This window comes from Sceloporus occidentalis, unplaced genomic scaffold, assembly GCF_023333645.1.
Source record: "Sceloporus occidentalis isolate IW3139 unplaced genomic scaffold, rSceOcc1.0.p SCAF_97, whole genome shotgun sequence".
In the NCBI taxonomy this organism is placed as follows: domain Eukaryota; kingdom Metazoa; phylum Chordata; class Lepidosauria; order Squamata; family Phrynosomatidae; genus Sceloporus; species Sceloporus occidentalis.
In genome coordinates, this window is record NW_028317077.1 from 1066990 (window position 1) to 1091744 (window position 24755).

Consider the following 24755-nt stretch of genomic DNA (forward strand, 5'->3'; position numbering starts at 1 on the left):
GATTACAGTGGATTACTAATTGGACAAGAACATTACGATGAAACTCGAGGACTGAAGGACCACCGGGTTATTTGTTTTAATGTTTGATATGATGAACAATTTACGTTAGCAATTTGCTAATGAGTTATGCAGATTTTTGCATGAAAGTGAGTATATTTAAACATGGTATGCGTTCTTTCATTGAATACAGCACATGAATGTGTTTTCTATAGACTTGTTCTGTAGTTCTATGGCAATATCCTATCTGCATTGGCCTCTGTGTCACATGTTTAAGCATTCACTGAAAATAAGAATGATGCGTCATTTTACATGATTACAAATATAAAGGTTTTGACATTCAAGAAGAATGATATTTTTAATGCTGCACTTAGAAATGTGTTAAATTCAGCACCTTTAACCCATCCTTTGCCGGGGGTCTAGTCATTAGTCAATGAGTCACCCGACTTGCATTAAAAGGGATGATTACTATTTGTGTGCATACAGTATTCAAAGGTTTCATCAGAAAATGCATTAACATAGAAGTCATTTGTATTTCACTAATACCGGTAAATTCTTTTGTGATGTTAGTTAGATCTAAAACAAAAGCCTGAAATAGAAAAAAAAGAGAACTCATTACCTACATTTCCAATTCCTTTCTTTTGTAAAATAATTATATAATCATTACTATGTCAAAAAAGATTAAAGTTCCATGGGATTCGAAAACACCCGTTCATAAAATGAACTCTTACTGTAAGAGTCATTTTGGTGTGTTACCAAAATTGTACTTTTTTAAAAAAAAATGTATGTTAAGCTATATTTTGCCTGGACTCCAATGCATTTTACTGCAAGCAAATTGGTCCATTGATTTGTTATTGGGGTTAGAAAAGAAGACTTCTGTCCTCCCCTGGTAGCCTCTACTGAAACCAGGAAGTATTAGTAAGTGAACTTTTTGCACATGCTCAGTAGCACGCCAATTGAAGTCACTGAAGCAGCAGCCAATCACATGTAGGGTATGAAAACATCAGAATTCTGGTAGCATATATGTGATTGGCAGCTGCTACTCCAATGGTAGCTCAGCTTCTGTTGACTAGAATGTAAGTTCTACTGAGCATGTGCGAGAAGCATACTGAGGTATGCTCCCTGCTTTCAGTAGAGGCAGCTGGGGGAGGAGTTAAATGAGACAAAGGAACTCCAATAACTATAAAATGGCGGCATCGGGTGCAGCAAAACACAAAATTGACTCAAACATGAAATTAGGACTGGGGTGTTTCTTTATGCTGTATGGCATTTTACTCTTGTTTCACACTCTATATAAATGAAACATTCAAATAATTGTGTTTTTCTTGTTCAATGTTTTTATTTCTCTGTTTCTCGCGGAAATAGGAAGTTCATTACTTATCTGATCTTCCTAACTAGCTGTCTTAACCCACTGAATTACTTGAGCACGGTACAAATGTATCAATAAAACACAGTCCAAAGATTTTATTTTGAAATTTATTCAATGTTTTCATCAAGGTAATTAGCTAAGGGAAAGTGCTTTTTGCGTGAACGTTGAATTGCTAGAAAACCTATACTGGCTAAGATACTTGATTGCATTAGTCCTTACATCCATAACTATTTTCTTATACGGTCAGATGAGCTTCATCACTGGCTCATCCTATACTACTCATCATCCCTAGAATTCCCCCTTTTTCTTTATTAAATATGAATATATTTGTAAAAAAAAAATTGATTTATATTAGGTTCCTGTTAGATTGAAACGACTCACACTTGTATGTCTAAATAAATTATTCTATTTTTTATATTATAATAATTTAATAAATGTAAAAAAAGTAAATATCATTGCCATTGACATTGGTTAATACATTTTATGGCATTTCTTGTATAATTCTGTTTTTTTGTTCTGCATAAAAAAAAAATGCCATAAAATGTATGTATTCTGGGGTATTTTTTTTATATAAAAAAATTAGATAGAAATTTTACAATTTTATTATTATATTTATTATATTAAAATTAACATTATACAAATATGTGGCAAGCGCGCTTGCACACTTTCACCTTTAGAGGGCAGGCTTGTTCCGGCCGGAATTAGTACATGAAATGAATTGGAGAAACGCATAAAAGCAGAGAAAATAACAAAGAAAAATGAGAATAGTGAAAGTTATACAATTAGATCTAATTAGGTATTTTGCCTTTCCCTTTGTCTCTAACTTTTTAGAGTTAGACATATTAACTTCATTTTATATACATAATAACCCAAAGGAAAGCCTCGGCAAACATTACTATTATTCATCAAGCTGAAAGATGTTTTTCTTCACTAATATCAGTGACAATAAATCGACTGATAACATACTTTCTGGCGGTAAAAGTGCTGTTTCGACCATTAAGCCTGACAATCATTATGTCAATTAACTTCCAAATGAAAATTACCCTGTTATTATTAGCGTTGCTAATAACTGTTTAGCTGTTTCAAAGAGGAAATAAAGTCAAATGTTTTACTTTTAGCTCAGAACAGGCTGAAAAGTAGTCAGTCTTGGTAAACATTTGTATTTGCATATTTTATATCAAAGTCAATTATATAAAAAATTGGCCTTGTGGGTATTTATAGAAATTTGCCTGCAGATAAGACCCATTCTGCCCCGTCTAGTCTGGCCCGTTATTCCTGCTGTAAAGACTCATACCTTAATCAGCCCTTGGTCTTGTCATAGGAGCCATATGCCCATGCATGTTTAAGTTCCCTCACTTTATTAGCTTCTACCACCTCTGCTGGGAGGATGTTGCATTTATCTACCACTTAATAAAAACACACTTTATGAAAGCATGTGACCACACTTCACGAAATGGGATGATTAAAACTTTATAACCCAGAAGGAATACCCTATACCATTTACTTTATGCATTTAACTAGATGATACAAAGTATACGTTTTAATATTCACCTTGGTTACGTATCGTGGGATTTAAAAGAGCCGTTCCCATTTTTCCTGCGCTAGTAAAATAGGTAAATATGTAATGTATTGAGTTACATTTATTTAAAGAGCGCCAGCAGATTCCGTAGCGTTGTAACAATGGGGGGGGGGGGGTTAACAATAATGTTAAAATTGAGATAATACTATATTTGGCAATAAGATTGACGCATCGTTTAGAGATACCGGCACAGACAGAGAAGAGAGCCCTGCTCTTGTGAGAGGGAAGGAGAGGAGCTGCTTCTGGATGGAGAGGCTTGAGGATGATTTAATTGTTGTGAGAGAGATTGTAGAGGTAGAGACGATGAATTTGTTCTTTTTGAGTTCAATTCTTGTGAATTCAGGTCAAAGTTGTGGGAAGAACGAATATGGCGGTTAGGAGAGTATTTGGAGCAGAGATATAGGGGAGTGAGGAGGTGTTGTAGACTCTGTAGGTCAGGAGTTTAAATTGAATTGTTGAGGGTACCACTTGAGTGGAGTCACTGACACAGTCGGCCCAAGGATGAAGAACGTCAGGGTAGGAAGATTGGTCTGGAAGAGGAGTTCAGAATAGAATGGAGGGGTGAAAGACAGGAGAGGGGAGGCCGGTAAGCAATAATCAAAAAGGGAAATCTCCAGGGAATGGATATTTTAGCAGGCTGTGGTATGAGGAAAGGACCAATTCAAGGGATATTTCAAATGTGAAGGACGACTTCTATTATGTAATCAGCTGGTATAACAAACATTACATCCGACTGACTCGATTCTACTTCTGTTTATTGAGTTCCAACAGACGGAAAAATAGTGCATTACGTGAAAGATTAGGCCGCCTTACGCAGTAAAATGAAAGCAAAAAAAAACATTTTAAAATCTCTAACCTGCTTTGCAGCTGCACACAAGCTGTCAGATTAAATGTTATTGTTGAAATCTAGACACGAGGACTTTTAGCCTCTTTTTTGTAATATCATATGAATCATGCGTGACAGCAAAATTAGGTTTACCTCCCTTAAACCCGTTACCATGTAATAATTCATGAAATCAGATTAAATGTGATTTTACAGGAGAGAAGGGGCATATAAGGTATATTTTTTTGCTGCAAATTCACATTGTACTTAATTTTTGAAATGGTGGCTTCCTGTTAGAGTCCAAAAACTGATTACTCTACCGCCCCATCCTATATTTTATCTAGGATAATTATCTTATGCTTTCATCTAATGGCTTGTTGAGTTTTATTATAAATATCAGCATATTGTGGTGCCCTATATGCCTACCTGGCTGACAGTCCCTGGTGGGCAGTCCCACTAATGTTGGTGGGCGGTTCTGCGATGTGAGTGGGCGGTCCCGCCGACGTCCTACTGATGTTGCGCATCACGCGCCATTTTTGTAGGGGAAAGTGGGCTGGCAGTTGGGTGTGCCACAATGCCGCTCCCACGACCCGGAGTTTCCACGCAGTGACCCGGAGACTCAGCTATGCACCCAGAGTCTCTGTGCAAAACCAGAAGAGTTCCCAGGTATGCTTATATGCCACAGGACCTTGGTAAAATACTTCCAGCGTCATAAATGGGCTAAGAATGGGGAGAAGAGTCCCTAAACACTAATGCAGGTTTGATCAGTTCTGGCAAATCTTGTCCGGTTCTGACTAGCTGTAAGAAACAGAACACAGAAATGATCCAGTACTGACTGAAATGACATATCTGTATAACCCTCTGGACATTTATTGGGATTACGCCCAATTTATTCTCAGAACCTTATTAAGAACTCTGGCCAAGCCTGGGCATAGCAAGCAGCATTCATATTATGACCACCGGTATTTATAGCCCTAGTGAAATTTATCCTGTGCCCGCTATTTCACGGTCTACCACGCAGCCACGTGTCTACTACTTCGTACATAGTTTTGGGAAGAGCATAGGGTTGGAATTAGAAGACTTTTACATTCTTTTTATACTTAGTTTATATAGGTAAGTCATTGGTGATTTCATTTTAGATGACAGATCTACTTAAGGAGGAAATACACACGTTAAATATTTCTATGTTCTGATATCTGTCTGATATGTAAAGTATTTTAGGATGTCTTTAATGCAGATTCCATGGTTAAATGCTTAGCGTTCTTACGCTGATACATTATATTTTCACATATCTGAAGTCATAGTCCTCCTGTCCTTCTTAGATTATCAGGTTATTGTTACATGTCACGTCCCGAAGATCCAGACGTGTTATTTATTATTTAACACACAAGATTCTGGAGGCAGATTTGTGAATCTGTTCATCTCGATGTATGGAAAATCCCAAAGAAATGTTTTGTTTCCTTGAAATATGTCCATGAACATTTTTAAATTCAAGACCACGTGTGGAATGTCTCTAGATCAGCTTTGATAAATACGACTCATGGTGCTTTGCCGTCATATTTAACCAAAAGGCACTAATAATAACCCCTGTCTTATGTACTGACCAATTTAAATGGTATAGAGCTAATGGCGTCCTAGTGGATTCCCAAGCAGCAAACGAGGCAAAGTAGGTTTGAGATGTTTCTCCATGTTGATACTACAATTCCTATATACTATTACTATATAATACATTATATAGTAAATACTTTTCTTTGAATGTAACGGTTTATTGAGATTCGTTGCCAGTTAAAAATAGAAGAAATTAAGGATAAAATTCACGTTAAATATTTGATAAAAAAAGATTCATAACAAAGCCATCTTGTTAAAAAGAAAGACGATCTGTATTTTGTTAAACACAAGCAAATGGAAAATGAAAAAGGTAAAAATAATAATTTCTGTGATTGTCGTTAATGTTCATCAGTTCACAGAGAGGAATATAAGTGAGACTTTTACACCTCGAGGCTGCTAATTAGGTGCTTGACACGTCTTGGCATCATTTTTAGATGCTCAGGACACGTATAATTACATCACGCTCCTATGTAATGCACTTTGTAAACTGCATAATGAAAACTTTACGTTGAAGCCCTAGTGATCTGTCGATATGTGGAGCGGTACTCAGACGGCCTGTTATTTAATTTCCAAAGGAATTACAAGGATAGCTCAGAAGAAACAGGCAGCTGGGGAACGAGACAGGGAATGACAGACAGCAATAGAATTAGCCACGGTGTCGGCAAAGCAGTGGTATATACAGGGGGGGGCACCTTCTGCAAACTACGTTGGCGTGTTTATGATATGTTGGTAATCTGGCGTATAGTCATACCTAGAGACCTAGGACTGGTCCCCCAGAGCTCTTCCCTATAAAGAGACTTGGTTGGTGGGCTGAATTTCAGAGAGAGCCATCACTATCCAGGCAATTGGTCGGAAACCAGATGGAACATGGTGGAAGAACTGAAAACCACCTAGAGATCAAAGGCTCTTCTCCAAATGTATAGCGTTCCAGGGTAAGGTTCTATTTTGTAACACAATGTAGCAGTTTTTCTACAATAACTAAGAAAGACAATGATATGGTGACCAGTAGGGTCAGAGATATCTTTTGCGTGATAAAAGGATGGGGCCATCCGATTGGAATCAGAGATAGTTTGACACCAAACAAGGACCAGTTTGTGGGAGGGTGTGATGTCATGTTATAATCCAAACACCTAGTGTGACATTACATCACGACATTGCTTGCCAATCACATTCTTGGGTCTATGGCCTCCAAAACTGATCTAGAGACATACCAACCTGTAAAAATATTTCTGCAGCCTAGTTGTGTGAATTTCCATATTTTCTCTAGAAAAAGAATTCTATTTCTAAGAGGATGGGTGCTTGGCCTAGAACACCGCGCTCATCTATTGCGGAAGCATTAAACTATATGATATCAACTCAATGAGAACAGAACGTCCCTTATGGTTAATTAATAAAACAATTTTTTTTTTTTTTTTATTTCTTTTTAAGAAGGACTGTTTCAGAAATCACTTTACAGTGCAGAATTTTAGGTGATTTGGCAGTGGCGACATTTTCAGTTTGACATTAAATACTTAGAAAAAAAAAATAATGTTTAAGTCTTTAATGTTTCTCAGGCTTATCTCCAGCTGAGTGGAGCATTATGAGCAAAAATGAAGGAAAAGTAAAAAATAGCCTATGTTTCCTTTTACTGAATTGTCACTGGTTTAACGCGTACGGGCTTTTTAAAGCTTCTTTTTTTTTAATTTATAGAATTTGGAACAATACATTAAATTATAAAATATTATTTATTCAGTTTGTAATAGAACAGTTTGGAAAAGAGAGGTTGAAGAAATATTCCATATTTCACATAAAATTTTATTTAAAAAATAAGCATATTCCCTCCACAGTGGAATATTGAAGAATTGGGCACAATTTTAGTATTTTTCTACTAAAATATTGCTCTTTTTATGCTTAGTATTGTTTGAAATGAGTGTAGCAGAATGTTGTGTTCTTTCTTTAATGGTATGCGGGCGTTTCATGTCCGGCTTTGATAAAGAGATTAAAGCCTCTAAATGAAATGGCGAATTCCTATTCCTTTTATCGAGACGGAGTACCTTTTTAATGCCAGGTGGCAAAATGTTTTGTTTTTTTTATTGTTAATCTGATGAAAGGCATGTTAGCGACATGCGACAAACTAGAAGATGGCCTCCAAAACTGATCTAGAGACATACCAACCTGTAAAAATGTTGACATTTTTCTGCAGCTTAGTTTACAAATTTCCATATTTTTTCTAGAAAAGTATTTTTATTTCTAAGAGGATGGGTGCTTGGCCTAGAACACCGCGTTCATCTGTTGCGGAAGCATTAAACAATATGATATCAACTCAATGAGAACAGAACGTCCTTGTGGTTAATTAATAAAACTATTTTTTTTTTAATTTCTTTTTAACTATTTTTTTGTCACTATAAAAATGTGAATAATTGTGTCACAGGTGTGTACAGCTGAGATATATATGCATTTTTTTTTTATTAATTTAATTTGTTTCTGCTCCAAAACGCCTACACATTCTAAAAATATCTATTAAGATTTATAACGCGTGGACTCATTCCTTGAAATAGAGTGAAAAGATATTTCTATTCTGCTTTACAAATTCATTTTTCAATTAAATCACTTAAGCTTTTAGGCAGATATGAGCCTGGATGTATTTGCAGTGTGGAAAAAAAATGTTACTTTTTTGATCCTGTCTTTAAGGCATATTCACACATTTTCTGCAAGGTCTAATTTGAAGAAAAAGCAGAGAACCGTACAAAGAATAAATTTTTTTAATGAAAACCATACTTGTGCTTAGAAGCATATCTGTTCATATAAAACTGAAACATAAAGGGCCAATATATACAATATATAACACCGCTATAATATTTCTCTAACTCTATTTTTTCATGTATTTTACAGATGCACTAAATAAACTAAATTCTGTTAATATAAACAAAAAAATAAAAAAAATAAAAAAATAAAATATATATATATATATAATATACTGTATAGATTGTATACTATAAAATATGTGTAGATCACAGGAACATCAATCGTAACTTAACTCAAGTCATCCCTATTGTTAAGTTGCTGAATGTTGTTGATTGGCTCAGGCAGCCTTTTGTAAATGTTGATTAAATGCTGCTAAAATGCCCCAAAATATCATAGCACTAAAAAGTCTTATTGAATTTAAAAGTGGTTTAAACAGAGAATGTTCAGTCCTTCAAGTTATATATAATATTGTTGGTAAAAAAAAACACTTGACCAAGGGTTATAAGGGTTTTTCACGTTTCTGTGGGTGCATTCCAATGGCTTCTTGGTTGAATTACGGTACTTAAAAGGTTTAAGTGGAAATTAACAAGCCCAAGGTACGTCCAAGGAACCCACCAAGATTGCTGCTTCCATTATCAAAAAAAACTCTTGTGAATATTGTTTTTTTATTTTTTTTTATTTTTTTAAACAGGGAACGGGCTGTAAATACATCACAACCGGCAACACTGCAGCTGACCGTGGGAAATCTGAAGCCGGAAGAGACTTATTTTTTCCGTGTTGTGGCCTACAATGAGTGGGGACCTGGAGAGAGCTCCCAGCCCGTTAAAGTTGTGACCCAACCAGAAAGTAAGTGCACGCTCTGCCGTAATTGTGCTGGATGCTATTTTAAAAAATTAAAATGACTTTTGGGGGTCGCAGTTTTTACAAGAGAAAAGTATGCTTTGAAATTGTGTATCCAGGTTATTCTGGGTAAAATGATGAAGACAGTTCATGATGACAAGATTATAGTTGTATCTTTCACTTTCCCAAATTATACATTCTGCCATTTAGCACCCTTAATTACTGTATTTACAGATATACATACCAGCATTCAAACGTTTGTGGTCACTTAGCTGTTTTAATGGAAAACAAGGACATTTCTTGCTGAAACAAACTTGAAATTGGCAAAAACAATGTCCCTTTGGAACACAGTAGTGATGGGAGTGATAAAGGGCCATTGGAACACAGTAGTGATGGGAGTGATAAAGGGCCATTGGAACACAGGAGTGATGGGAGTGATAAAGGGCCATTAGAACACAGTAGTGATGGGAGTGATAAAGGGCCATTAGAACACAGTAGTGATGGGAGTGATAAAGGGCCATTGGAACACAGTAGTGATGGGAGTAATAAAGGGCCATTAGAACACAGTAGTGATGGGAGTGATAAAGGGCCATTGGAACACAGGAGTGATGGGACTGATAAAGGGCTATTGGAACGCAGGAGTGATGGGAGTGATAAAGGGCCATTGGAACACTGGAGTGATGGGAGTGATAAATAGTACTCAGTTAAAATAGTATCTTATTTGTAAAAACAATCTCTATAATTATTACACTGATTGCAAAATAAATTTTTTCCTTTTTTTACTACTTTCATTAATCATTTCAGAGGGTGGAAGAGCACTGGGAGGGCGTATATGGAACAGCCTCCCGGCAGAAGTGGTAGTGGTTAATACAATGAGGGAATTTAAACGTTCATGGAATAGGCATAAAGCTATCCTGGATCTAAGACAAGAATGATTTAAGTCTCAACATCAGGAAAATCTGTCAGACTAGACGGGTCGCATGGTTCTTTTCTGCCACCAAGTTCTATCATTTCTATTTTAATGCATTAATGTCACCTTTATATACATGATTTATGTGCAAATGCACATTCCTAGGTACATCTATTTGCTGCTGTTGTGAGTATTAAAAAATGACAAAATACATAAAATTACACTTTACGGATTAACAGATATTTTACGTTATTTCCTTACCATGTAATTACCTACAAATAAAGCGTTAGTTTGCTGCATTCCGTTGGCATGTATTTGTGAAATGAACATATTCACAATATCGCCTGATTGACGTCTCACGTCCAAATACGTTTATTATTATTTTTTTTCATTTTTTTCTTTTTATTTATTTTTTGACATCTGAATTTCCAAGCATCTTTAGTAAATCCAAAAACATTTTACCTTTTATTTATATTTCTTTCTTTAATGCTTGGCAGGCTGGCAATTGTAAATGTACACAAAACATATAGTAGATCCCTTTATTTTTTTATTTTTCAAATTTTTTATATAATATTTAACAGAAAATGTGAAAAAAATATAACAATCTTGACTATTTCGTCTCTTTGACTGGGGTTGTCTTTTTTTAATAATTCTAAAGTAGGGAAGGGGATGATTGCATCTTACACTGAATGTTTTATAAGAGTCGTAGGCAGTACATTGACCCAAAGAGACACTTTACAGGAAACCTACAGTTTTCGGATATGTTATATATTTGGCATTGTTCATTTTTAACACAATAGTTTATTGTTCTATTTTTCCCAGAGAAGATAGATCAGATGTAGCGTTTTTAAGCGATCTAAAAATGTACACGATTCTTCCTTTTGCTTTATGAAAAGCAGAACATACATGGCTATAAATGCTAGAATAAACATTATTATTTTAGATCCAATGAGAAATATGATTACCTCTTGGGGGGGGGGATTCTTTTGACTCTAAGTGTCAAAATAAGAAAAAAAAATTAGCTTTACTGGGGTTTTTTTTGCCTTCTTTTGGATGAAAAGTAGGAATGATCGGTAGAAGAGTTGACCTTGATGGACTTATCGACTTTAATTACAATGTTACTTTGTAACAATAGTCTTCTAAAAATGTAGGCTAAGAACAGTTTCTTATTCGATGTAAAGACCTGGAATTAAACATACCCCTCCCCCATTACACTCCATAACATAAATATACCACCATCAGATTCCATAGCGCGGTTACAATAGGCACAGGGAAAATATTTAACAAAGGCAAGTTAAAATTGAAATTTACATTAACACACATTAAAATATATTGGAACGGAAGGAGAAGGAGGTATCTGGTCTTGGGAGCTTACAATCTATCCCCATTTTTAGCTTTAGAGGTGCTTATTTTCTTAACCCCCTAATGACAAAGCCCGTACATGTGCATTGTTTTCAATGGGTTTAATGACCGCCCATTGTCCTTAAGGGGTTAATAGCATTTTTTTGTTAATTTATCCTGTTTACTTGGGTATGGACTTAGTTTACCAGAGCCAGAACATTGGAGATCATGAGACGTTAAAAGATTGGAAATTGAATATTTTAGCCATTTATTTGTTAAAATTGCTTCAAAAACCCTTCTATAATCTCTTTAAAAGATCTGTTACCCTGGATTCTGTCTTTTTTATATATATATATATATATATATATATATTAATAAAATTTTGAAGGGCTGGGTTTTTAATGGAAAGCTTTTTCTGAGCCCAAGATTAAATCTTAATAATCTCCATCTTCCTCTTTCATTTTATTTTACCAAAGTCATGTAAGTGATAATTCACCGGAGTTACAGAACATGTCTAATCTTATCATGCCACATACTGCGACCCAGAGAATTATCATTTATTTTCCATTTCACAAAATATCTTAATTAAAAAGTGTTAGTTTTGCTTAAATAAGTAAACGTTCAATTGTTTGTTCTTTGGATAAATGTATTATGCAGCCTAAGAATATTCAATGTTTTACGTAAATTCATAATAGTATTATACACAGAACCTGACCGTTGTTTTTTGCCACTTTCTTCATGAATTTTCCTAAATAAAAAATGTAACAATTTTTAATATAACACAAGCAGAACACCTATAGAATGAACTGAATGGAATCACGCTATTTAGAGAATTGTGTTGATATTTGGGTATTTTTTTATTTGCGTGCTTTTATTTGTACTGCATCTATCAATGGAAGCATTTTCCTGCCACTGATTGGCTGCTTCTAACAGCCAATCATGGCAAGAATCGGTGCTGAGACATAATTTAATCTTTGTAGCTTTTCCATAAACGTGATATTCAAGGAAGGGTAAAAAATGATTTATTTTACATTTTATTCTTTTAACTCTAAAATGTTTAAATGACCCTGATCTTTCTCCCTCTTTTTTCAAATCCAAATTTTATAAATATATTATATATTATTAAATATATATATATATATATATACATAATATATCTAGTATTTTACTTAGAAAGTAAAAACATATGATTAATAATTCATCCTAAATACAGTAAATGGTAAAAAATATTTTTCCTTGCTTAATACGATTATTTCTGTTTAATTAGAGTTTTTTCCCATCCCATTTCTATTTAGTTATTTTCCAATTGCTAGATTTTTATTATAAATTCACTTTCTTTACCAAGTGGAAAGTCAAGTCCCACAAATATGGTAGAGAGAAAGATCCCGGAATTAACCAAGTAATGTCAGGGCACGCGTTCGAACCTTCTCCCCCCATTTTGGCACATAAAGGGTTCAGGACGCTGCGTTAACCGCCATAAACACTGTGGTGCATTGCAGGATGTTTGAGCTCCATTGAGAAAGAACTAAAAAACACATTAATTTCGGGCAGGCGACCACCCGGATACTGAGACTGCTCGCCCCGTACGTTTCTGCAGGCCTGTTTGCACCCACCTGTTTTCGGCACATTTTGTTTTTTTTCTGCCGTTATTATTTTGTCATCTGCTTGGCCGCTCGTGCAGAAAGGTGGGGAACAGATCCCGAGCATTCGAAATAAATAACCAGCCTTGTATTTGGTGTCGCTGTAGGTATTTTGTTATTTCCGCGGGCCAGCTGATTAGACGTCGTGTGACTTTTTTTTTTTAATCTCGCAGCCAAAAAATATTTTTCTAGGAGCAAATGTGATGTTTGTTTTGCTGTAGTCACACTAACACAATGCATTCTACACGTCATGTATGGAACATTATGTGTGGGTTAAACATAAGACTATAATAATAATAAAAAAAAATGAAGTTAATTCACACACCCAAAAAAATATTTTTAAAATGTTATCTCGATATTAGCTGGAGTTGGTACTTTTTTATGTTATTTTTTTAATATATATCATGTTTGGAGACAAATACATCTTAATTATGGCGATGGAGTCGTCTACCATTATTTCCTGAGAATTTGAAAGGAAAAGTCAACGCTGATACAGTAATATAACCCCCCCAGCGCTGTATACAGTAATATACCCCCCAGCGCTGTATACAGTAATATAACCCCCAGCACTGTATACAGTAATATACCCCCCAGCGCTGTATACAGTAATATAACCCCCCCAGCGCTGTATACAGTAATATAACCCCCCAGCGCTGTATACAGTAATATAACCCCCCCAGCGCTGTATACAGTAATATAACCCCCCCAGCGCTGTATACAGTAATATAACCCCCCCAGCGCTGTATACAGTAATATAACCCCAGCGCTGTATATAGTAATATAACCCCCCAGCCCTGTATACAGTAATATAACCCCCCAGCCCTGTATACAGTAATATAACCCCCAGCGCTGTATACAGTAATATAACCCCCCCAGCGCTGTATACAGTAATATAACACTCCGGTGCTGTATACAGTAATATAACCCCCCAGCCCTGTATACAGTAATATAACCCCCCAGCCCTGTATACAGTAATATAACCCCCCCAGCGCTGTATACAGTAATATAACCCCCCCAGCGCTGTATACAGTAATATAACACTCCGGTGCTGTATACAGTAATATAACCCCCCAGAGCTGTATACAGTAATATAACCCCCCAGAGCTGTATACAGTAATATAACCCACCAGCACTGTATACAGTAATATAACCCCCCAGCGCTGTATACAGTAATATAACCCCCCAGCGCTGTATACAGTAATATAACCCCCCAGCACTGTATACAGTGATATAACCCCCAGCGCTGTATACAGTAATATAACCCCCAGCGCTGTATACAGTAATATAACCCCCAGCGCTGTATACAGTAATATAACACCCCCAGCGCTGTATACAGTAATATAACCCCCCAGCACTGTATACGGTAATATAAGCCCAGGGCTGTATACAGTAATATAACCCCCAGCACTGTATACAGTAATATAACCCCCCAGCGCTGTATACAGTAATATAACCCCCCAGCGCTGTATACAGTAATATAACCCCCCAGCGCTGTATACAGTAATATAACCCCCAGCGCTGTATACAGTAATATAAGCCCAGCGCTGTATACAGTAACATCGGTCGGTGACAAAAACCTTGTTTTAGCTCATTTTGTCCCAATAAACTCTTTTTATCTGCAGACCTGGAGGCGGCCATTGTTAGTCATGTGATATTTTGGTGACTTTCTTGGCTCAAACACCACACTAAGTTGATGCTTTATGGCAATACTAATGAAGTCCGTTCCCCATAGACTTTAATAAGTTTGAGTGTCCAACTGGGTGACTAAGACAGAGCCATTCTATTGTTCCTCACGGGCAGTATGAGAAGGAGTCCGGGTATTTGTCCAGTAGATTGGGGCTCAGATATGCAGCTGCCTGAAAACATTATATTATGGGGAAAAAAACTAAAACTATTTAAAAAAGAAAATAGTGCAATATTTTTCAAAACCCACTTTTACCCGGATAATAGAGACAGAAAACATTTGGTTGGAGTTCCCCTTTAACAGACGTCGTCATACTCAATGAATGATGATGTCAGCGTCCAAACACAAGCTAAAAAGGCATGAATAGTACATTGAGCCCAACCTGTTTTATGTACACATACGGCTACTAAGCAGATCGCACACTATGGTCTTCTCTCTTCCCTCCTGTCAATCAACTTCATAACAAAAGGAGGTTATATTTCTTGTGGCATTGAAGATATATGGATAAGAAATTATGTGCGAAGCTCACAGCTTGGCTTAAAATAGAGAAGAGCCAACCTTCTGCACATAATGTGATCCAGCACGTTGTCAACATGATCTACAGAACTTCAGTAACTGCTCGCATCTCATACCGAGGACTGTGTGCTCATCTGGTTACCCTGCATCTACCGTTCACATGTCGGATATGAAAATGCATGGCAGCCGTCGGGCATAGCAGATGTTACACAACATAATATTAGCTTTTAGGAATATCGCTGCTGGGCACACAAGACGAGTTAAAAAAAAAATAAAAAAAAATTCTTGTCAATTCTCTATAGAATTTTCCATACAAAAGTGAACTAAAGCATAAACACTTTTATGGATGGTTCTAGCCTACGGAAAAAGTCACTATGGTGGTTTTAACGAGTCAAAATCTTCTTGTTTTTTTTTTGTTTTTTTTTTTACTTTTATGTTAACAAATAACGATATTTTGATAAAATAAACAAGTATGTATTTCAGTCTGCATCCATTTAATACTTATATTAGTGTATGGTACCCATACCTGGGAACTTCTTCACTCTACCACTTCTGCTGGGAGGCTGCACTTACCTACCACCCTCTCGGTAAAGTAAAAATGGAAAGTTCACCTTTTAAAAGTAAAAGGAAACCTTTTAGGGGTTTATTCGCTAAACATGTTACCAGTGAGATGAGACATTTGATCCCGCCGGCCGCGGTATGAATGACCAAGACACACATCCGAATTAATTAAATAACGTGAATTCTCATTCACTAAGCTTGCAAAGGTCAGACCTTTTTTATAATTATTATTAAATTCTGTAAGTTTAAGGACATATAGGATCCTGTCTAAAGGCATTATCATGTCCAAACCATTATAGAAACGTCACACAATGATTTAGGGATGCTTAAGAAAGGTATTGATTAATCATTGATCATATCAGGTTAAACCTGCCATTTAAATTATTCAGTTGCCATGATTTATAATTTGGTCGTTTTTTTTAATCATCCAGGTTATGCTGGCTTTATATATATATATATATATATATATATATATATATATATTCTTTTACTATGTGGTATTTATCTGTCATTTTTGGGTCATGTATATTTATTTTTCAGTATATAGATTTGTTTTCTGTACTTACCCACTTTATTTATTAATATTTTATTATGCTCAATTCCTGCCTACTCCCCGTTTCTTAAATCCTATCTAATGCTAGCCTTGCCCCTACAAAGGTCCAATCCCACCCCATTTTAGAAGCCACAACCCTAGGCGCCATAAGGGTTAAGCACTTAATGTTGGCGACTAATAAATGTAACTTTTCAATAGTTTCACATGGTCACCCTAAAAGTCTTTCATCCCATAGAGATTTACTATAAGCCTTAAGTTGAATTGTAAGTATAAAGTTATAAGGTAATTACTCCTAAAAATACAATTAAACAATGCCCATTCTGCTATAAACTATGATATTTTAGTTAATGCTTAGGCAACACAATCATAAAGGATTTATCAATTAACTCGAAGACAAAAGATCTAATCTCCCAGAGCCTTCCAACACAGAAGATTCATTCTTAATTGAAGTCTCTCTCAAACTTCTGCTCAATAATTTAATGTAGAAATCTATTTGTCTTTCTCTATTTATCTCCAGCATAGGCAGAGGCTGCCAAGAAGTTAATGAACTCCTTATCTTCTAAATCCTGAGAATGAAAGAAATTTTATACAAACTGTGACTTGGAGGAGAACTAGCACAGAGTCAACAGAGAGTTATAGTACAGTAAATTTTACTGTATCAGCAATATTATAAATAGTCATTATAGAGTCAATATAGAACAGGGGTGTCCAACCTGCGGCCCTCCAGCTGCTGCAGGACTACATCTCCCATACTCCTCAGCCAGCCCCTTAGCTGAAAGAGCATTATGGGAGATGTAGTCCTGCTGCAGCTGGAGGGCCGCAGGTTGGACACCACTGATATAGAACATTTTAAATATACTTGATAGATGTTAGACCTGTGAATTGTCTGAGTTTGATCTAGAGTCTCCTGGTGAAGCCCTGCTTCCCTGGGTCTCCAGGTCAGTTTTTTCATTCCCTGGGCAGAGCAATGTATGACCACGCCCACTTCAACAATGTAGGACCACGCCCACTTCTTGCCCATTTTCCACCTGCTTACCTGCCACTTTCTCCTGATCCCAGCTTACCTTCTCTCCCATGAAAGGCACTGTGGGGCCAACCCTGCCCCCCACCACTAGCCCTGCCCCCATACAAAGCCACTCCTCCGAAGAGGGAGAACTCTGGGGAGCCTGTCCTGGGTAGTTCCCAGGTATGCATATATACAAAGATGGACAGATCAATAGATGTTAGATACAATTATATGTACTTTTATCAAAAAGTTTAAAGGTTACAAAACTTAATGTCATTGTATAGGATAGCACCTTTACCGAGCTATTGTCTGCCATGAGAACAGAGAGTCGTACGGGCGCTTGTGTTTACGTAGACAGTCTCAGTGGCATTGGACTAGCAAACGTTTAAAAATATAACTTTTTCTATACACCGTGTCTGATTTTTTTTTCTAGCTCTATATATTTCTCATATGTAAAATGGGCCTTTGACGTACTATGTCATCCAAGAAAGAGCTTAGGATGGACATTGGCTGGCTCCACCATACTTCATGGAACTTCGAAACACTTGTGTCCTTGTTAATGTGTAGGGTTAAGTACATACATGAATCTGTAACAGTAGGTTGTTGGGGAGTTGAGTACAAAACTTATCATGAACATTAAGTTAGAGGGCATCAGTTCCATACATGAAGACAGAACAAACATGTTATAGTGGGACGACATAGGTTTAAATCAGTGTTTGTTTGTAGCAGTGCCTAAAACAATAAAATTGGCCCTGGCACTTTAAGGCCCTGGGCTAACAAACCATTTGCATGTGTACATGGCGCATGGCCACAAGAAAAGGTGGTCTTGGGCACCCATGGCCAGTCCAGGTCCGGTATTAAGAAATAAAAAGGTGGATAGTTCTCTTATAGAAACTAAAGGTAGGATTAAAACATCAGTTTTCCCTTTTTAAATGTTACCCTGAGCCTTATTAATTTTGATTATTATCCCAATTACGATGGTTGATTCAATGTCAAAAGTGTTTAATAGCTCGGTGACTTTTATCAGAAAAATATTTTTCATTAAGCTGTTTGTTGTGTATGCAGTTTTCTAATTCTCTTTCAAAAAAAATAAAAAAATAGATTTATTTCAAGGATTAGAAATTCAAGAGCAACCAAGACCTGGGGAAGTAATGGGTCAATCAATTCATTAATTCAAGCCCAAATCCATCATTTTGAAGCCCAGGGTCATTGGCTTTTAAATTCCTCTACACAGTTCAGTGCTTTGTACCATACACAATCTAGCTCAAGCTATAGAGGGCTAATGGAAGGTATATTTTTATAGCATGACGAGAAATAAAAATTGTAGTTAGATGAAATTGGAAATTTGTCATGATGAACATTTTAGCAAGTGGGATTTAATGTATCTATTAAAATGACCCATCCCCCTCTATGTCCAAGTAATGGTTCTGCATAATTTTCTAATTTATTGCATCATATTCAATTTACCATTTTTTATTTAATTCTTTTATTTAAAAAAAAAAAATTGATTTTGCATTTCTTTTTTTTACATTATTCTTTATTAAATCTTTTAAAAAAGAAAGGTAATAAGGTAATAACAGACAGGCAACAAACAAATATGTAAGACAAACTTACAATATACAATAAATATAATAAGACATATGATACAAATCTCTTTTAAAACATACTATCCAGTTTATGCCAATTGTCCAACATAAGAGGAGAAGAAAGAGGGGAAAAATCTTTTGCATTTCTAGTATTTAAAAATAAGCCAGACTTCAACCCCATTGTTTAAGATTATTACTTTTATGCCTACTTTATACTTACTAGTCTGTAGTGACTCGAGTAGATTTTGTTAAGGACCCCAGCGTGATAAATTGGATTTCCCTAACAATGGTCATACAGTTCTTAATAATGCCATAAATCATGAAGAGCCCAAGTTTTCAGGGGCCTTGATAAATGGACCCCACACAGTTTTGACAGATACATGCAGTGGATAGATTTTGTAGAAAAATAAATCATTTCTACAGCACTGACATAGTTTTCCATCCAGTCTTATTATTATTTGAATTGTTTCTGTCTGAATTACTAGCCAAAAAAAAAAGGCAGACTTAATGTTACATTATAATTTATTATTTACATTATATATTGTTTTTTATGTCCTGAAAATTTTATTTTTGTAACAAAATTAGGTTTTCTACTGAAATAAAAAAATTCAATCGTTAAAACAACAAGTAATATAAATAAATTATTTGCCATTTGCTACAACAAACATGTAGAATTAAATAAATAAATAAATTAAGCAGGATTTTTTGGAACAAAAATTAATATGATACATTTTCATAGTTATGTGAATTTAAAAAAGTCTAGTTGTATTTTTCTAACCCTAGACATGTTCTTATGCTTTCAAGGTTGAAAGGGTTAATACATAAGTGACCTAAGGCCATACTCTACATTCTGCCTTGAATGAAAGCAAATATTTTAATTTCTCCCAGAAAAAAAGGTTTTATGATGCAGGAAAATTATCTGTGAAAGAGAATTTTCTTTTTATTATGACATGGTTTTGCTTAGCCAGCCGACAATAAAAAAAAATGAGAATTCAGACATTGTATGTGATAAATTAGAACTATTACTATTCTTCTTTAAAATATTTTTATACACAATAAAAAAAAAAATACAAAGCTATTGTTTTCTTAGATAGAATCAATTCAAGAATGATTGCAGCTTGGTATAGAGATATTAAATACAGAAAGTGGGCCGATGAAGCAGAAGCACATTAAAATATTTCTATGCATAAATGGAAAAAAAAAAACCAGTTTAAATGATTGATTTTGCATTCAGGTCATATAATGAAATGCACTATTTTGCTCTTTTTATATGTTTACAGATGATTTCGCCGCTGATAGATTGTCCTCAGTCTCGGCGTGCATTTAACATTGTTCTGTTTTTTTCATTAATGTCACCAAAACCAATTAGGTATAGAAAATGTTGTTAAATTATATGGCTTTAGGGATTGTTTATCAAAGTCTCCTGAAACGTTAAAGGTATAAAAAAAAAAAAAAAAGTATCGCCTATAATGAAATCATAACCCTGATAGCTTTCCAAATGTGCTGATGACAACAGAACGCTTGTAGATTACTTCTAATTATATTTTAAAGGGATAAATGCCAAAAAAATAATTTATCGTGCTATTATTACGGAACCACGAACAATTTGGTTGATATGCTGCAAGATTTTCCTAGCTACAGACACAGGCTTGGAAATAGGGCTGCTGAATCGTACGTTTACTGTCGGTTACATGTTAATACTACATGTTCCAGGCTGGCACAGGAGTGATGTCCAGCGTTAAGCAGAATTAAGATCCTGCCATAAGAAGAAACAAATATAATTGGAAACATTCTGATTAGTTAATTGCATTAATACTAACAAGGAACTCATTCTGAATACCGTCGGCAGCGTGTTCTAGGGTGTATTAGTCGCTTTACCGATGACCGGCAGCAACCTCCATACACCATTGCATGCTGTCCTGGATGGAACCTACAGAGTTTCTCAAATGGATGCTTATGTAAAAAGACCATTTGGCAGCCTGCTTGATGACTTCATAAAGAAAGAAATATTTCCTGTATTGGGTCATAGCATAGACGCGCCATGGGGGTTATATAAAAAATGATTCTGGTGAAATGTGGTCTTATCACCACGGCTAGGTTTCAATCAGCAAAAGTATTCTGTTGGTTGCTAGGATGGTTACACTTGTTTCCAAACTTGTCATTAGAATCACTTTTAATGCCACTCCTGATGTGTTCAACCAACTCAACAATTTTTTTACTTGGGAGGTAATTTCATTGGGTGGATACAGCCCTATACTGGAAGGGATGTATTCTATGAGCGTGAGAGTTCCTAGTTATATATATTTTTAGCACATGACTCCTTATAATCACACTGTGTTTAATATTTAAACATGTCCGCTCTTTGGCCATACCGGGAAACTCTCTGGGTTTGACCCGGTGTCTTGGGGTGAAGGCCTACTTCCCCAGGTCTTTGGGTCACCTTCTTTGTTTTCCAGGCAGGGGGTCGGTGTTCAACCACGCCCACTACCTGCCTACTCCCCTCCCATTAAAACATCTGGCGATAGCCTGACTTCCTTGTGACAAGCCCCACCCCCACATGTGACTTGCCCATCCGTAAGTGCAACAAGCCCTGCCCCCTCTTATAGCCACTCCCCCAGAAAAGGGAGAGCTTCACTTAGCCTAACTGTGGAAGTTCTCAGGTATGCCTGCGGTACTAGAATGGTTCACCTGTTCATGCTTAAAATCTGTTTTTCTTACAGTACAAGTTCCGGGACCAGTGGAAAATTTGCAAGTCATCTCTACCTCACCTACCTCAGTCCTAATTTCTTGGGAACCTCCGGCCTATGCAAACGGTCCAGTTCAAGGCTTCAGAGTCTTTTGCACGGAAACAATTTCAGGAAGAGAACAGGTGGGAAATACAATAGGAATAAAGGTTTTATTAAATAAAAACATTATATTCATAGAAATAATATAGTTAGCATCAAACTGATTATGACAGAATAATCATATTGTCAAAAAGCATTTGATCAATTCACTTGGATCCTCTGGAAAATAATCTAAAATTAACCATACCGGGATGTTAAGATGTGCAACAAAAATGACGATTCGAATTTTAAAAAAAATTAAAAATCAATATTTTATGATTATGGTGGAATGGGATCAGGTGTGGAAATGACTCACCTTGATACAATATTAATACACGACATTGAATTTGAAATGTATAGTCTGTTCCAATCATTCACTCTCACTTGTATTTTCATGAATCAGTTGAAGAACTGAGTATTAAATTGTCCATATTTACTAGTCCACATTTAGATAATAATAATAATTTATATATGAAAATCAAATCAACAAAAAAAATTGAAATGTAACCGAACCAACCGAGATCTTCTAGTTTTTTCTGGAGACCAGTGAGGCTCAAACTGTGATTCATGAGCCATCTGAGATACTCAGGACACCTCAAGGTGACCCTCAGAAAGATACAAGGAATGTACAACAAGTGGGAGAAGAACATTTTCTTAACTAGAACCTTAGCCTTTATGTCAAACCATAGCGGTTGGTGTGGATTGGTGTTCCTCATTACAGAGAATCACTAATTCCATTTTATTAGGAGTTACTATACTACCGAGTTTCCTGCATATCATTGAACATGAATTGGCAGAAAGACTGTATAATGCCGCATTACTAGATTATTTATTTCTGCTTTTAGTAAAATAGGGAAAATTCTCCAGTTTTTTTAAAATGGCTTTATTTTTAGAATACGGGTAAGGTAGTCGTAGTTATTATTTTGGGATGTAAGGACATTTATTTTCCCAGTCGGGCAATTATTATAGCTCTTTTTAACTTTAATTTGGAAACGGTGAGCCAGTTGCTCAAGACTTCTTTTGAAAAATTGTCTGCATTTTGCTTTCCATGCAAAACAAAAATTGAGATTCCCGGAGAGAATAGAGACTACGTGATTTTATATGTGGGTTTTACTTTCTTCTCCTTTTTCCTTTTCTTCCTTTCATCTCTTAATCGTCATGTCTTTTAATACATACATTTACTTTGTCCTGCGTCAAGCTTATGGTACCGTGACAGCCACCATAAGCTTGATATGAAATATAATCATGTTAGGGTAATTCACACTATATAAAAGAGGGCTTTGAAAATCCTGAAGGGGCGTTGGATGAAATAACCATTAACCATCGGAAGGAGGAAGGATTACTGCAGAAAGGAAATGTCTTACTTCATTAGTTGGACTGACCCTAAAGTGATTACGAGCAAAGCTAGACGTCACATCATTAGCAGGGGATACAAAGTAATCAGAAGAAAGTGAATGTACATGCTGTATGGTTAACTTTTAAAACATGCATGAACATTATGAAAGCAATGAGGTAGATCACAAGCTAATGGACATGGTCAGAGGTGATGAATAAATACCAGAAGAATACATATATTTTATTCTGAAATGGAGAAAATGAGAAATTTAGGAAGCATGTGATTTAAGAGTAATTTAACTATAGTATATTGAGTCACTTAGCAGACGTGATTAAACACCAGTGATAGTAAAGGGTAATGTGGCTTATATGAAAGCTCATCATATTAGATTGTCGGTAGTGTTAACTGACTACAGTCGGGCTTTCTGGATATTTCTTAATCGTGGCTGAAACTGGAATTTTTTTGAATACGTGATTTTATTTTTCTGGAGCTTGAGTTCCCGAGGTGTCATCATTTTATAATCTGTTATCAGATCTGCCCAAGGCTCTATTTGAATAAGGCAAACTAGGCTTGAAAAACTGGATCTGGTGACCCTACTCACCTTTACTAAGCCCAAGATCTCACTTATCCCACCTGTTTTTTGACTTGGGGGATCAAGAGTGGCACTAAGTTATCCCAGTAGCACTTGTTCCTAGGAATTCTTGGAATGATTAACGATTGAGGATTAAGTGGTCTTTTTAACCAGGGCCGGACTGGTGATTTTAAGGATGGTGGCCGCCTGATGGATAGGCATGGCAACACATTACTTTTTTCTGCTCATGTAGCGTTGAGAATGTCATATTTAGCCTCCAGATGGCCAGTCCATGCCTGATTTTGACTGTTGTAATGGCGCTGGTACACCCCAATACAGTGAACAAAAACCCCAGATCAATACCCAATTATTTTTATCTAAAAATAACAAATATGTTACCCATATTAGCAACACTGGTTAAAAATGTTTTTAAAAAAAATCCCTGAGTGTGTGATTCCCACACTGGATATATCTAATGATCTAATTATGCATCTAGTTTGCTTTCTACAAAAATATGATTTAGAGAAAAACACAAGGACGCAGTCAAGTTTAATCGCAACATTCCCCTCCCCCCAATAAACCCATTTTCTAGGGCATTCTAAAGGTTGAATGGGAGTGTCACTCTTGTCTATTACATAATCAAAAAACTTGAGTGATTTCAGCATTTTAATTTGGTTTTACTCCAGTATGAAAACAACTCATTGGTATTCCGCATAGTTCATCTTCATGTATCTTAACTTTCATCTGCAGAGTCATAAATCAAAGTCATTTAATATCAAGTGCGAGGAAGGAGAGCAATGAAAATGGATGTTTGGAAAGCACCACTTCATGTTAGGGATAGAGATTTCAGCACCTGAAAAAGATAATTGGTTTAGAGTGTAACAAAATTTCATAATTTTAACACCAAAAAAAAAAAAAAAAAAAAAAAAAAGAAAGCTCTTTGAGATAATTAAAGATTGAAGCTTGTTACTTTGAGATTATTCCCCTGGAGTTGTGATATGTTCTTATTACCTTTTCAAATAACTTTTATTATTAAAAATAAGAAAATCTATCATTACGAAATTACCGGCTTTCTATCAGTCTTTGAGAAGAAGATACATGATACGTTCCAAGTACAAGAATACATTTTTTTGAAATGGGAAAACAACATTGATTAGAATACATGTTTTTTTTTATTGCAAACACTAGTTTGTGTGTTATAAGTTAAATATTTAATTGCATTTTTATTACAAAAATCATCGAAATATAAACATTTCGGCCAACAAATAAACTACGTTTTCCAGCAT

At 35.7% G+C, this 24755-nt stretch overlaps 1 protein-coding gene across 1 annotated transcript in view; it reads left to right on the forward strand.

Annotated features, from left to right (window-relative positions):
* LOC149284213 (netrin receptor DCC-like) overlaps positions 1-24755 on the forward strand; it is a 197343-nt gene that overhangs the window by 99157 nt on the left and 73431 nt on the right. The window contains exons 9-10 of the mRNA XM_089496999.1: positions 8792-8946; positions 21458-21606. Coding sequence (XP_089353125.1) covers positions 8792-8946; positions 21458-21606 — 304 coding nt within the window. The remainder of the gene's footprint in view (positions 1-8791; positions 8947-21457; positions 21607-24755) is intronic.